Here is a 13,607-nt window from a genome sequence, read left to right as displayed (position 1 = left end):
GAAGCTTAGGGGGTAGGGTGTGCGTCTAGAGTGTTCGTGCGTGTGTACATAGTGATATATGTATATATATATAATCATCTTCGATTGTTCTGTGTTTAAAAATAAAAAAAAGAATGTGCATCTAGTATATAGAAAATAAAAAAGAAACAAGCGTCCCATAGAGTAAAAGGAAGTAAACCAAGCGGAGATTGTTGGAAACAAGCTTAATTTCCGGCCCCTCAGCAGCGTACGGCTGACGAAGCTTCATCGGAAGAAGCTAAAAAATTAATCAATCAATAAAAACTAAAAGTGCTGGAGAAAGGAGATGCGCGGATCTCAAGGCGCCGCTGGCGCACTACCGAGCGTCATCACTTGCGTCGGTCGGTCGCTGAAAAGTGAAAACCAATTATCCGAAAAGAATATCAATCACAAAAACTGAATAGAGCGGGGGGTAGTACTAGAAAAAACTCGTGCAAAAATAAGGACGACTAAAATGGCTGAAGAAACGGAAGCTCCTAGAGACGCGGGGGCCATTGACGAGCCGCACCTTCCACCTCACCTCACCTACCCGCTCCCTCTCCCTCTCCCACTCCACGGCCGCACCGCACCTGCTCCGTTGGAAGGGAGCAAACCCTCCGTCGCCTATTTAGCCGAGACCCCGAGCGTGGTCTTCTCCATCCCACATCCCATCCCATCCGCAGCGGCTTTATTACCTACCGAGAAGAAGAGAGAAAAAAAGGTTCGAGTGCGTTCGAGAGTGAGGAGTGAGAAGAGATGGCTCCGGTGAAGCTGTACGGCGCGACCCTGTCGTGGAACGTCACCAGGTGCGTGGCGGCGCTGGAGGAAGCCGGCGTCGAGTACGAGCTCGTCCCCATCAACTTCGGCACCGGCGAGCACAAGGGCCCCGACCACCTCGCCAGGAACGTACGTACTCATGCCCTAACCGCCGCCCTCCCCTTGAATTTCCCATCCGTGACTGTCGATGGTTCGGCCCTGTGCCGTTTGCTTGCCTCTAATTTCACGAGGATGGTGTCGATTCGTTCGGTCCTCGTGCTGCGATCGGCGGAACAAAAGTCAGTCAACTCCCGGCGAGGGGTCGCTTCCATGCCTCTTATCGCTGTTTATTTTAGCGGGGGCCGGAGAGATGTCGCTGTCGCTCTCGTATAATCTAGTATATCACGATTCGAATTTCAGAAGAAAAACGATTCGAGACTGGGGTTCGATATTTACAGATCATTCTAGTAGTATAGGGATAAGTATATTTTTCGTCCTTAAACTCTTCCGAGAGTTTAGAAATAGTCTCTTAACTTAAAACCGGATAGTTTTCGTCCCTCAACTATTAAAACCGGATAGTTTTAGTCCATCACGCCGCTTCGGGCGGTTTCTGTCTGCATGAACAGTAAATTAAAAAAAATCAAAAAAATCTGAAAATTTGTGGGATCAAAGATACTCGGGTGCGCAAGGTGTGTGAAATTTTTTGTGCTATTTAGACATTCCAGGAGCTCGTGACAAAGGAAAAACCATAAATATGTACGTCGGTGAACAGTAAATTCATTAAAAAAATAGAAAACAAATTCAAAAAAATATGAAAAATGTTGACATACAAGATGCTCGGGTGCTCAATGTGCCTGCAAAATTTCATGGTGTTTGGACATTTGGGAGCTTGTGGCAAAAAAAAATTGGTTGGGGAAGAAACTTTGAAAAAGTGCACTATTTTGTTTTTTTTGGCTAGAGCTCCTCCTATGTTATTTGAGCGCGAAAATATGCACGCATCTTTGATGCCAAAAAAAAATCATATTTTTTGTTTTTTTAATTTACTGTTCACTGACGTACATATTTACAATTTTTTCTTTGTCACGAGCACCTGAAATGTCCAAACAATATAAAAATTTATACGCACCTTGCGCACCCGAGGAACTTTGATCCCGCAAATTTTCAGATTTTTTTGCTATTTTTTCGAATTTACTGTTCGTTGATTTACTGTTCATGACAGACGAAAACCGCCCGAAGCGGCATGAGGGACGAAAATTATCCGGTTTTGATAGTTGAAGGACAAATACTATCTGGTAGGGATGATTTCTAAACTCTTGGAAGAGTTCGAGGACGAAAAATATACTTATCCCAGTAGTATATGGTATGAGTTTTTCCGCAGCTCGTCTCAGATCGGCGAGCCATTTGGGCGTGGACCGAGTGGTGACCTTAATTAATACCTGGCTGCTACACAATCTTTTAGTCACTTGACTTTAGGCCACTTGCAGTGTGGATAAATCATATTTTCCCCACATCCACACTTCCCACGCCACCGGCTACCCACTTCACTGTATCAAGTAGAGTATGTTAGTTTACGTCTTCTCCTAAACCTCGTAAATACAAAGATTTGGATTCGGTGTGGAAATTTGTTCTAGACGTGTTAGTGCTATGCTACTTCGTGGGTACTACCTTGACAGATTAATCTTGCAGCAAATCCCACTCAAGCAGTATACAGTGTGCAAATCCGAAGCACTTCCTGCACCCAGCACCGACGCCACCACCCACCCTGTTATATTACAAATTGTGTCACTTTGTACCAAGAGATCTTCCCCCTAAACCTTGTAGTCCTAAATATAATGGTTTGGATTAAGTGTAAAAGACTTGGATCTGGATGTGCCTTTTAGTCCTATGCTAGTTCGATTAGAGATTTTTTTTGGGTACGTCTTATAGGTTAGCCATTCCTACCTTTGACTTGTTTCTTATCAATACACGACATACATCCATCAGTTTGCTTGGTGGTAGGGAAGGTGTGGTGTGGTAATAATAGGGTGGGTGTTAAGGTTTGTAAGAAGCATATTCTCTTCCAGTATGAGGCCTTCCCTGTGTTGCTCATGGAACAGACGATCCTTGGTTCAGCAAACTATCTTACAACATTAACCCAGGAGTCCCAAGCAACCTGCAAATGCTCAGAACGTCTACAGCAAAACGTAAAGCAGAGCAAAATGTAGCCTGCATTCAGTACCACCCATTACGTCCTGTTGCATTTTTTTTTGTTCCATGGCCACTACAGCAGCATCTCATGGAGACACTACAAAAAAACATGCATAAGTCATATTTTGTTTGACCACCTAATCTTAGTGTGATAGTAATTGTGGCATGTGGCTTCTGTTTTTAGAGATTTGACACAGGATAGAACTCATTCTCTTCATGTTGTTCTCTGCAGCCCTTTGGCCAGGTGCCAGCTTTGCAGGATGGTGACTTGTACGTCTTCGGTATGATGCTACCTCTTGAGATGTTCTCTCTTTTCTACCCCTCATAAACAGAACTATAAAGGGTCATGATGCTTTTACATTACTGTTGTTGTGGTTGTTTGTTTTGCTGTTAATGTTGTTTCCTTGTAGTATAACAAAGCTAGCATTTCCACTTGGGCTTAAATGGTACCTGAGCCTTTACTAGAAACAAAGGAATTGTTTCATTTGGATTAATGATAAACCTTTGAACGTGTTCTTCACACATCAGTATGTGATGACATGAGTAAAAAACAATGTTAATTGTTAGCTGTCGCCTGGCATTATATTAGGAGTTATACCGTTTGGAGTTTTAATCCACTATCCTGGTATGCTTGAAGCTTGAGTTTTGAATGATGAGGTAATAATTAGTTAACAACCACAAGCTTGGTCGGAAGACAAAAACATGAGTTATGGTAAGGTTTCCCAAACAATCATATAGTCTATGCTTATGAGTTCTAATTTGATATCTTATCAAGTTTAGAAATGATCATTTTACTAGTTTTAGACCGATTTATTGAAATGGAATAAAACAGTACCATACTCCCTTTAGAATCCTCATAACTCTGGTTCTATTTTGTTTTTCTCTTCGTACTAGAATCACGTGCTATTTGCAAGTATGCGTGCCGCAAGAGCAAGCCAGAGCTGTTGAAGGAGGGCGACATCAAGGAGTCAGCTATGGTGGATGTGTGGCTCGAGGTGGAGGCCCATCAGTACACCGCCGCGCTGAGCCCCATTCTCTTCGAGTGCCTTATCCATCCTATGCTTGGGGGAGCCACTGACCAGACGGTCATCGATGCTAACCTTGTTAAGATCAAGAACGTGCTGGCGGTGTACGAGGCGCACCTGAGCAAGTCCAAGTACCTGGCTGGAGACTTCCTCAGTCTTGCGGACCTTAACCATGTGTCTGTCACCCTGTGCTTGGCGGCTACACCCTACGCGTCTCTGTTCGACGCGTACCCGCATGTGAAGGCCTGGTGGACTGACCTGCTGGCGAGGCCGTCCGTCCAGAAGGTTGCTGCGCTGATGAAGCCATGATCTTAGTTTCTGGCGCTCGTTGGTCGCGAAATAAGCCGAGGTGTGTTTCCCCCGATGTGTGCCTGTCCGAGTGTGTGTTCTTGTGATGTCTCCTCGTGTTGAATGTTCAGGCTTGTGCTTGCGATCCTGTCTAGATCTTGTACTGAAATGAGCATTCCTATGCTCTGGTTTAATAATAAATTGTGCCCAGAGATTATCTCAGCTTCAATATTTTCTCATCTGTTGCTTCGATGATCTGTCCATTAGCAATTTAGCTGCCTATGTATCCTTTTTGGATGTGAGTAGGGAGTCTGTTTCGGAAGACGCGGTGAAAATCTGAAGCAGATCCATAAGATTGGGAACCTGTTTATGCCATTTGATCCTCCCAAGTTGAATAGTTTAAACGGCCAAAGAACCATATGATTCTTCTATATTGGATAGTTTCAACGGCCAAAGAGCACACCTAGCATGTGTAGTGATATTTGTCCAATGCTTCTTCACCATGGTGTCATTGTTCAGAGGATGTTTGCACTCCTGTCCCACAAGCCTGGCAACACTAGAGCTGAATCACGTCTGTAAAGATGATAAACAGGTTTCCCTGGTGCAGTTTGCCACGCCGAAAAGGGCCTCTGCCATGCACAGGTGCTTAGATGAGGCGCTAAGTGAGGGTGTCCCGGACTAGGGGTCTAACCTATGCGGCATGTTATCTATGGGCCGAGCTAATGGCCCACTAGCCGTCGTTTGGAGGATAGCTGAAGCTGTGAACCTCGTAAGCAAGATGGAAACCACTGGAGACTTCATATACTTGAAGGACAATTCTAATAGTTGGCATGTTTATTCCTAGTTACCAACCGACCATATGTGTAGACCTAGGCACCCCGGTGCATATATAAGCCGAGGTGTTTAGTCCATAAAGCACAATTACGAGCCTTAGGGTTTGGAACACAATTATATGATCTTGAGGTAGATTCTCTTGTACTCTGTACCCCATCACATAAATACAATCAAAACCCCATCACATCAATACAATCAAAGCAGGACGTAGGGTTTTACCTCTCCGGGAGGGTCTGAACGTGGGTAAACATCGTCTCCCTTGTCTCCTATTACCCATTGTTCTCAGATCCACTGCTCGGGACTCCCTATCCGAGATCAGCCGGTTTTAGCACCGGCATTGGTGGCCCATACAGGTCCCGCTGTGTGGTCCATACAAGTCCCGCTGTATGGTCATAAAGGATCAATGGCTCGTGTGCATATCGATAGCAACATTAGCTATGGAGGTATCTTCCTCCCCGGCCAGCTTCTCGCGTTCGGCAGCGTTGTCCTTCACGCTGATTCGAATAGCCACCTCGGCCAAGTTGATTGTTTCGCCCTAGATCAAATGATCGGATTTGGAAATCTAGAACATACTGCCGACTCCCTTTGTGATCTAGTGCTATGAGGATTGACATCACATAAGCTCGAGAACCCCACGGACGCTGAGGTGTTGACCGCGGATTCTACTTCCGACCCAAACCTCGGAACCAGCCTCAAGCTCGGACCCGATCGCTTCGCTAGCAGACCAGGACTTAACCTTGGCCGGCCAGTGCTCTGAGGTCGCATCACGCAACCTGCAAGCATTCTACAGGTCCCGCCTAGTGTCAGAAGGTGGGTCCGGCGGACCTCTCACTTTTGAACGAGATGCTAGACTGGATCCAAAACCTTGGGATTTCAGACGGACAGTCCTCGATTTATGATCAGATCAGACTTAAAGCCAACGATAAGGAAATTTATGTCCCTCCAACCACCCACCTAGTCACTACGGTCGACGATTTAATCGACGTACTGTACTACGCCTCCGATGAGGGACCGGCATGGATGAAGATGTCGATGGCGCATCAGGAGTGGCTTCACCCATGTCCATATCACATACTAGTAATTGGGCCGCAACCTCTACCTATGACGTCTATATGGTCGACACCCCTAAGGAGGACGGGGAGGAGGAAAAAGACCCCCCCCCGCCCCCCCCCAAGCACCGACGTACTCGGGAGCGATCCAAGGTGAAAGCGCAGGTTCACTCCCAGAGGGGGGAGTGAATGGGAGATTTTTGAAAATTCGTCAAACTCTGATGAATTTGATGAAGATTGGAGTGAGGAAGTAAAAACGAGGACGAGACTAATTCATCACAAAAACATAAAAGCATGCAAACAAGATAGATGCAAGTGGTGAACATGCAATCATACAAACATTGAAGTGTACAGAAGATGAACTGAAGAAATAAAAGGCACCATGATGAAAGTCTTCACGTTCTTCAGAAAGTAGATCACAGAATCTTCAGTAGCGGAATAACTTAAAGTAAATGGGTGATGAATTAGAAACTAGGTAGGCTCGATGAAGACATATCGACTTGGTAGACCAGTTAGAGTAATGAAATGTCCAGTAAAACTAATGATCAGACTAGAGGTGGTAGAATGACTCAAGAACCTTTGTATCCTAAGAATCCTCCTAAAAGAATTGAACAAGATTCTTAGAGAATTAAGGCTGGTTCACCTAAGAAGAAGAATAAAAAGTGTAAGAATAAAACTTTGCATGCTTTTAGCGAACCTGTTATAGAAAAACCTATTGAGAATTCTAATGATGTTTCTATCTCTGAGGCCGAGACAAAATTTGGTGACGAGCATTTACCTAGCGATAATGATAATAATGATGCTAATGATGATCATGTTTATGCTCCACCTAATGATAATAGTGAACTTGGTAATGATGTAGAAATATAACCTGAAATTGAGCTTGATGACCCACCTCCTAAAAATGAAAGATACGATAAAAGAGACTTCGTTGCTAAGAAGCATGGTAAAAAAGAGAACCGTGGATTCAGAAACCCATGCCTTTTCCTAGTAAAGCTACTAAGTCCAAAGACGATGATGCTTTCAGTCGTTTTGTTGAATTGCTTAGACCTTTATTCTTGCAAGTACCTTTGGCCGATGCTATGAAAAGGAAAATACCTAAGGCTGAAATTTCCCCTATGGTTGCAAATTATTCTTTCAAAGGAAAAATACCTGAAAAGCTAGGAGATCTAGGGATACCCACTATACCATGCTCTATTAAGAATAATTATGTCAAAACTGCTTTGCGTGATTTAGGATCTGGTGTTAGAGTTATGCCTTTCTCTCTTTATAAAAGACTGGATTTGAGTAAAATGATTCCTACTGAAATTTCCTTGCAAATGACTGATAAAATATATTGTTATACCCATCGGTATTTGAGAGGACGTTCCAGTTGTTGCTGCTGATGTTACTATCTTAACGGACTTTGTTATTCCTAATATGCCTGAGGATGACAATATGTCACTTATCCTTGAAAGGCCTTTTCTTAACACTGTAGGGGCTATTATTGATTGTAATAAAAGTAAGGACACTTTCCATGTCAACAACAATGAGCATACGATATATTTTCCGACGAAGCAAAACAAAGTGAATAGCATAAATTCCATTGAAAAAATTATGACAAACACTATTGTAGACTTTGAATTTCCTCTCCGGGTTCCCGAAAAGAAATATCAAACTCTTATTGTTGGGACAATGCATATCCCAGTTGAGGTAACATAGTGATATACAAAAAGATGGTTCTATATCTCTAGGAAATAATTTGTTAATAAAACTTGATCAACCTTATTAATGGATTCTTTTTAAGGGCATATGGTCGATGAATTCCGTAAGCACAACCTTCTATAACTTTAGTTTACTTTTTGTTACTTTTAGTTAAATAAAATGGACTATCATGTTTATCCTATTTTCTGAATTATCCGTGTAATAAAAAATGATCCAGAAATAAAAGTGCTTAGAATGTCATAAAATTTGAACATGAATTTTTATAAAATAAAATAAATTTTTTGGCACTTGACACATCCCCGGGGGGTGCACCTGCTGTCCACAAGGCAGCAGAGCGCGCCTACCCCCGGGCACGCCCAAGTGCCTTGTGGGGCCCACAGGACCCCACTCACTTACCTCCAGAAAAATTCATGTCTAGTTCTTAACTCGTGTTCTTGCTCCTGCATACAAATTTTTTATCTCTTTGCTCGGAGCTCTGTTTTCGAAACTTTTCAAAGAAATTGCTCCTTGGTATGCGACTCCTCCATTTGTCCAATTAGTTTTTGTTCTACTGGTTTATAGTTTGGTTATTTTGCTGTCGTTGGTGACCAAGAAAATAAGCTTACATGTTGAATTCATTTGGTTCCAAGTAGCTTGAATGATCGATATAGCCTCTAGACACTTGTAGGAGTTGTTTCTATCAATTTTATTGAGTTTTATTCACCTCTTATTTGTGGCCCAAAAATAAAAAAACAGAGAAGGAAACATGTTTGGAAGGAGGGCTTCAGGAGGCTCTTCAAGCCAAAGTGCGGCACGACCGACGTATCATGAGGCCCGAGAAAGTTTTGTGCGAGGTGCCGATGTAAAATCTTGTCAATGGCCTCATGACACTTTCATGATGGGCGCCGGCATCAAGCAAGAATTCGATCAATATATAGAGAATGCTGAGCTGACCACTTTCCTCTTAGATAAGTGCACCTAGTACTATCACCTTACCAACACCTTTGTGCAAAATTTTGAGTACGTGTCTGCATCATCTAGAGTTCTATTTCATCTCTATGAGAAAATCCTATAGTATGCCTCTTGAAGAGTTTTGTTATATCTGTAAAATTCCGTATTTGGGTTCACTCGACAAACCGTGGAAGGTTGACTATGATGCATTTCTTAGTAGTATTTGTAACGGGGAGGATAGAAGCATGATACATGATGGAATTAGGAGTATTCAGTTTCCTACCATTCGCTACTTTGCAGTATTTGTTGGGAGATGCCTAGCTGGTAAGTATCATCTTAGTGCAACATGTACACCTGATTTGAGTATACTACATGCTATTGTACATGGTTCTAGAGATTATAACTTTGGGTCTATAATTGCACATCCCTTAGGCAGAAATTCGCGGGATGGTGATTTGCACTGAGGGATTTATGCTTCTTGTTTGGCTGCAAGTTTGGGTGTTTCTGTTAGACCCAATGATCCTATGCTCCCTCCTAACTTTTTGGATTTTTAGGCGATGCAACACCACATGTTTATTGAGTATGGGACCAATGAGTGTGAATATAAACTAACCTTTGATAAACACCATGATGTCTCTATTATTCTGCCTGCGCCTACTCTCTTTGACTTTCAGAGCAAACAAATACATTTTGTCTATTTGGAGGAGGTTGAGGAACACAACGATGCAGTGGAGGCCGCTCGCCTTGCTGAAGAGGTTGCATGTAACGCCAACCAGAGCTTCCACCAAGGATACTACCCAGACCAGCAGTGGTGATCACCAAGCTAGGCCAAAAACCTAAGTTTGGGGAGTACGTACTCTCACTGACATTTCATTTACATGTTCACATATTCATTACACTTGTCGGTGTTCATCGTTCTCTTTGTATACCCATGTTTCATTTTTATTTTGTTTCTTTTGTGTATTTGGAAAATTCGAAAATCTAAAGATATTTCTCGCTTCTTTTCGGTTCTTCTTTCTCGTTTAGTTAGTTTGTAGTATTAAAAGAAAATCTAAAAAGATTTCTAATTTCTTCTTTTATTTATTGTTGGGAGTTCTTGTAACATCCCAAAATTCTAAATTTTGGAATGTTATAATAAATAGATAGATTTGATTGATTGTCTGAAAGTGAGTGAATTCGAAACTTTTGAAAGTTAAATGAGAGGGAATAAAAGGACTTTCCCAAACTTTCATTTTTGCATTTTATGATCTCCATGAATTCAAATTCTTTTCACCACAAAACCCTGGAGAGAAGATGACATGACTTCTTCCATTTATTTAAATGACAAGGGGTGTTGAAAATATTTGAATTTCATTTGAAAATATTTCCGAATCTGGAACTTTATGCAACTCAATGATTTTCATGTGAGAAGATAAAATGACTTCTTCAAATTATATGAAATATGAGTTGGGAGTTTCAAAGAATTAAATTCAAAGTTCTTTTGAATTTATTTTCAATTTGGAGTTATTTGAGTTTTATTCAAATTATTTTTCTCCAAAAATAAAATATATGGAAATTAGGGTAACATTGATTCCCTACAATAGAAACTTGGAGAAAAATTAATTTGAAATCATTTTGGTATTTTTAAAATGATTTTAGTTGGATTTTAATAGACCAGTAGCACTCTTTGAATTATTAGAATTCGTGTGTATTTTATTTAATGCTAGGAAAATGTTCACCGTGTAGAAAATCTTTTTCTGAAAATTTTTATATATAATATGCCTATAGAATATTTTATTTGCTTTTGTTTTATTTTCATTTGTTTGTGTTTTTTTAAAAAAAAAACTCTCCGAACAGTGCCAGGCCGAAGCCCAACACTGCTCTCCCTCTCTCTTTCCCCGCGCCAGGCCAGGCCGGCCCAGCCCACCTCCTCGTCGCCCGTCTTCCAGCTCGGGACAGAGTCCCGAGCAAGCACGCATCGCCGCCGCCGTGCCATCTCCGGCCTCCTCCTGCCCCCTCTCCCACGCCTCCCCTCCCCTCCTATAAAGTCGCCGCACCCGGGCCCCAGGACCCGATCCGCCGCCGCCCTCCCTCTCTGCCGCACAGCACCGCCGCCCTTGCGCCGCGTTCCGCCGCCGCCGCCCCGCTCCGTCCCGTCACCGTTGACCGCCGCCGATGCTGCCATTCTTCTCGCCTCGCCGCGCCGCCCCACCCCGACCCCTTCGCCGCCCTCCTGGACGACCGGAGCCGCCGCCCCGTCCGGACCCGATCCGCTGCCGCCGTCCTGTCTCGCCGGAGAACGCCATCGCCGCCACCGGTTTTCTCTCTGAAAACCGCCAACCCGTCGTGAACCGGTAAAACCCGCAAAAAAAACCCGATCCGATTTTCTTCGGTTTTTCTTTTAGATCGTTTTTTTGGTTAGTCCTATACAGAGAACGTTCGCTGTCTATCCCTTCGGAGCGAACGAATCCATCCGTTAGCGTTCGGTAACGAACGTTTGCAATTTAGTCTTTTTCTTTTTCTATTTTATTTTCGGCCAGGGACTTATATGTGAGGAGTTTTCTTTACAGAATAGTCCCTGTTCTTCAAACAAGCACATCTTTTTACTCGTTAGGCCAAATCCAACGAAACCAACGCCCACTTCTTCGTTATGATCTCCTCTATCCAGTAATCCAACTCAAACATGTTTTTGAAAAGTTTAAAATTTGAATTAGATCAGATTTGAATTCAAACTTCGTTTGATCATAACTGGAGTTTCGTAGCTCTGTTTGAGTTGATTCTTTTTGCAAATCGAAGCTCTTGACCTAAACATTCCAATAAGGCCAAATTCACATAATTTTGGTACTGTTAGAAATTGTTTTATGTTGCAAGAGTTATTTGCTTGGTTTCGATGTTTTCCGAATTGTTTTCTTCGTTCTTCGCGATCTTTTGAGTGATTGCTTATGTGTGGTTACTATTGCTTGATTATGATAGATTGACCGGAGTGTGACGAGTAGATCTATCAAGAGTTTTGAGTGCGAATCATCTTCAACATTGCAGGCAAGTTGACACTTTGATCATACTTTTTCTACAACCCATTTTTATTGCATTAGATCAATCCTCACACATTGCATGAATAGGATCTAATTAAATTGTGGGATGGGAAGTAGATGAGGTAGTACCTATTACCTGTTTATTATCAAACCTTTGGAAGTTACTTCTACGTTTGCTTATTATGCCATGCTATGCTAGTAGACGTGGATTGGGTGAGTGAAATCCATGACAGATGTGAGATTGTTAATTAATGGTTTATCTAAGGTGATAACCTAACATACATCTGGGTGGATTGAGGCACCTGGGGTTTCCAGGACTTGCCTGTTTTTCTTTTGGACCGCCACCCAGGCTCAAAGGGATCATGAGATTATTCATACTAGAAACTTCCGTGTGCAGCCACAAGCCATTATGGGCTCTGGCATAGTTGACTAAGTTGTGCGAACTCTTACAGTGGTAGACTAGCAGATGTAGGTGTTGTAGGTGGTACGGTCTACCCGATCGTAAGGTGCTAGCGCTTCTGAAAGACTATGTCTCGGTCATCCGTTTCTCAAACACCATGTAGTGCGAGAAATCCAACGGAGGCGATCGAGTCTTGTGGGGAAAAGTGCGCAAACCTCTGCAGAGTGTATAAACTAATCATGATTAGCCGTGTCCCCGGTTATGGACATCTTGAGTATCTAGTTCTTGGATTATCCTGTTGATCTCATCATGTTACTTTAAATGAATATTGTTGGGTTTAATGATGTTACTTAATTGGGATTGAGAATGCTGTCAACCATTCTCAATGTTCAACAACCACCATGATAGTAATTAAATTTATTCCTTTGAAGTAGGGAAAAATTGGCTTTTCGCAAAAACCTTATAACCATAGAGCTTTTTCACCAGCCATATATGCATATAGTGATAGCCATTGTTCATTTTCTCTATGGTGTGAATTTGCCAGTACGTTCAATGTACTGACCCGTTTCGGGCTGCAACGTCTCATGTTGCAGGATTATCTTACGATGAGTAAGTGATACGTTAGGGTTACGATTTCTACACTCAACTTTGCCGTTGGTGTTGATGGGAATCCACAACCTTGTTGCTTCCGCATTATGGATTGAGGTAATAGTATTTACGTTACTTTATACATGTGATTTACCTCTGTTATAAATCCTTCGAGTACTGTGTGTGTCAGCATACCGATCCAGGGATGACACTTAAGCACAGAGACTTGATCCATTCGGGTCGGGTTGCTAAAAGATGGTATCAGAGCACATGTTGACTGTAGGACGTGACCCTAGAAACTGGCAAGCCCATAGCAAAGACTTTTCTCTACAACTTTCCCTTTCAAAAAGATCTTTTACCTCTCTTCTCTTCTGAGTTTATTAAAAAATTCCCTTTAGTGAGACCATACCCCTTTCCCCTTTTAAACCACACGAAGATTCGACTGATGAGACCACTCCAAGAAGTACAAGATATCGGACAACTAAGACCACTTCGGAATGAAGAGGATTTTACTGTGCATCTGAATAATGGAAACTACAACGGTTGAAGACTCCGAAGACTAGGAGAATTGAAGGCTCTGAAGAATTCCCAGATTTGTATGACCTAGGAAGGCTACCCTTATGGAACTTGGCAGACTATGGAAGCTGTCAATACCCGAGATCAAGGTGTATTGGAGAAAGACTGAAACAAGGAGCATGAGAACTCGAAGTTTTTTTTAGGAAAACCCTCAGGCAGGAGATATCAACTATGGAGAGATAGCTCATGGAAATGACAAGAGCAGAAACACGGTTATCCGTGATGTCATCACCATTGATACTGTGGTCACCGAGCTGAGCTA

At 42.5% G+C, this 13,607-nt stretch overlaps 1 protein-coding gene across 1 annotated transcript; it reads left to right on the top strand.

Annotated features, from left to right (window-relative positions):
- Positions 1–515: 515 nt before the first annotated feature.
- Positions 516–4,482, top strand: LOC125544864 (glutathione S-transferase 1-like). The gene is made up of 3 exons (XM_048708638.1): positions 516–903; positions 3,173–3,221; positions 3,835–4,482. Exons 1-3 carry the CDS (start codon positions 754–756, stop codon positions 4,272–4,274), a joined length of 639 nt encoding a protein of 212 aa, XP_048564595.1. The 5' UTR covers positions 516–753; the 3' UTR covers positions 4,275–4,482.
- The last annotated feature ends 9,125 nt before the right edge of the window (positions 4,483–13,607 follow it).

This window comes from Triticum urartu, chromosome 3 (assembly GCF_003073215.2).
Source record: "Triticum urartu cultivar G1812 chromosome 3, Tu2.1, whole genome shotgun sequence".
Lineage (NCBI taxonomy): Eukaryota > Viridiplantae > Streptophyta > Magnoliopsida > Poales > Poaceae > Triticum > Triticum urartu.
Note: the sequence above shows the minus strand (reverse complement) of the source record. Positions and strands in the feature narration are given on the sequence as shown.

Coding starts and splice junctions, on each gene's coding strand:
- LOC125544864 (XM_048708638.1), top strand. CDS start 754: ATGGCTCCGGTGAAGCTGTACGGCGCGACCCTGTCGTGGAACGTCACC. Junction 904..3,172: donor CCGACCACCTCGCCAGGAAC/GTACGTACTCAT, acceptor TGTTCTCTGCAG/CCCTTTGGCCAGGTGCCAGC. Junction 3,222..3,834: donor TGGTGACTTGTACGTCTTCG/GTATGATGCTAC, acceptor TCTTCGTACTAG/AATCACGTGCTATTTGCAAG.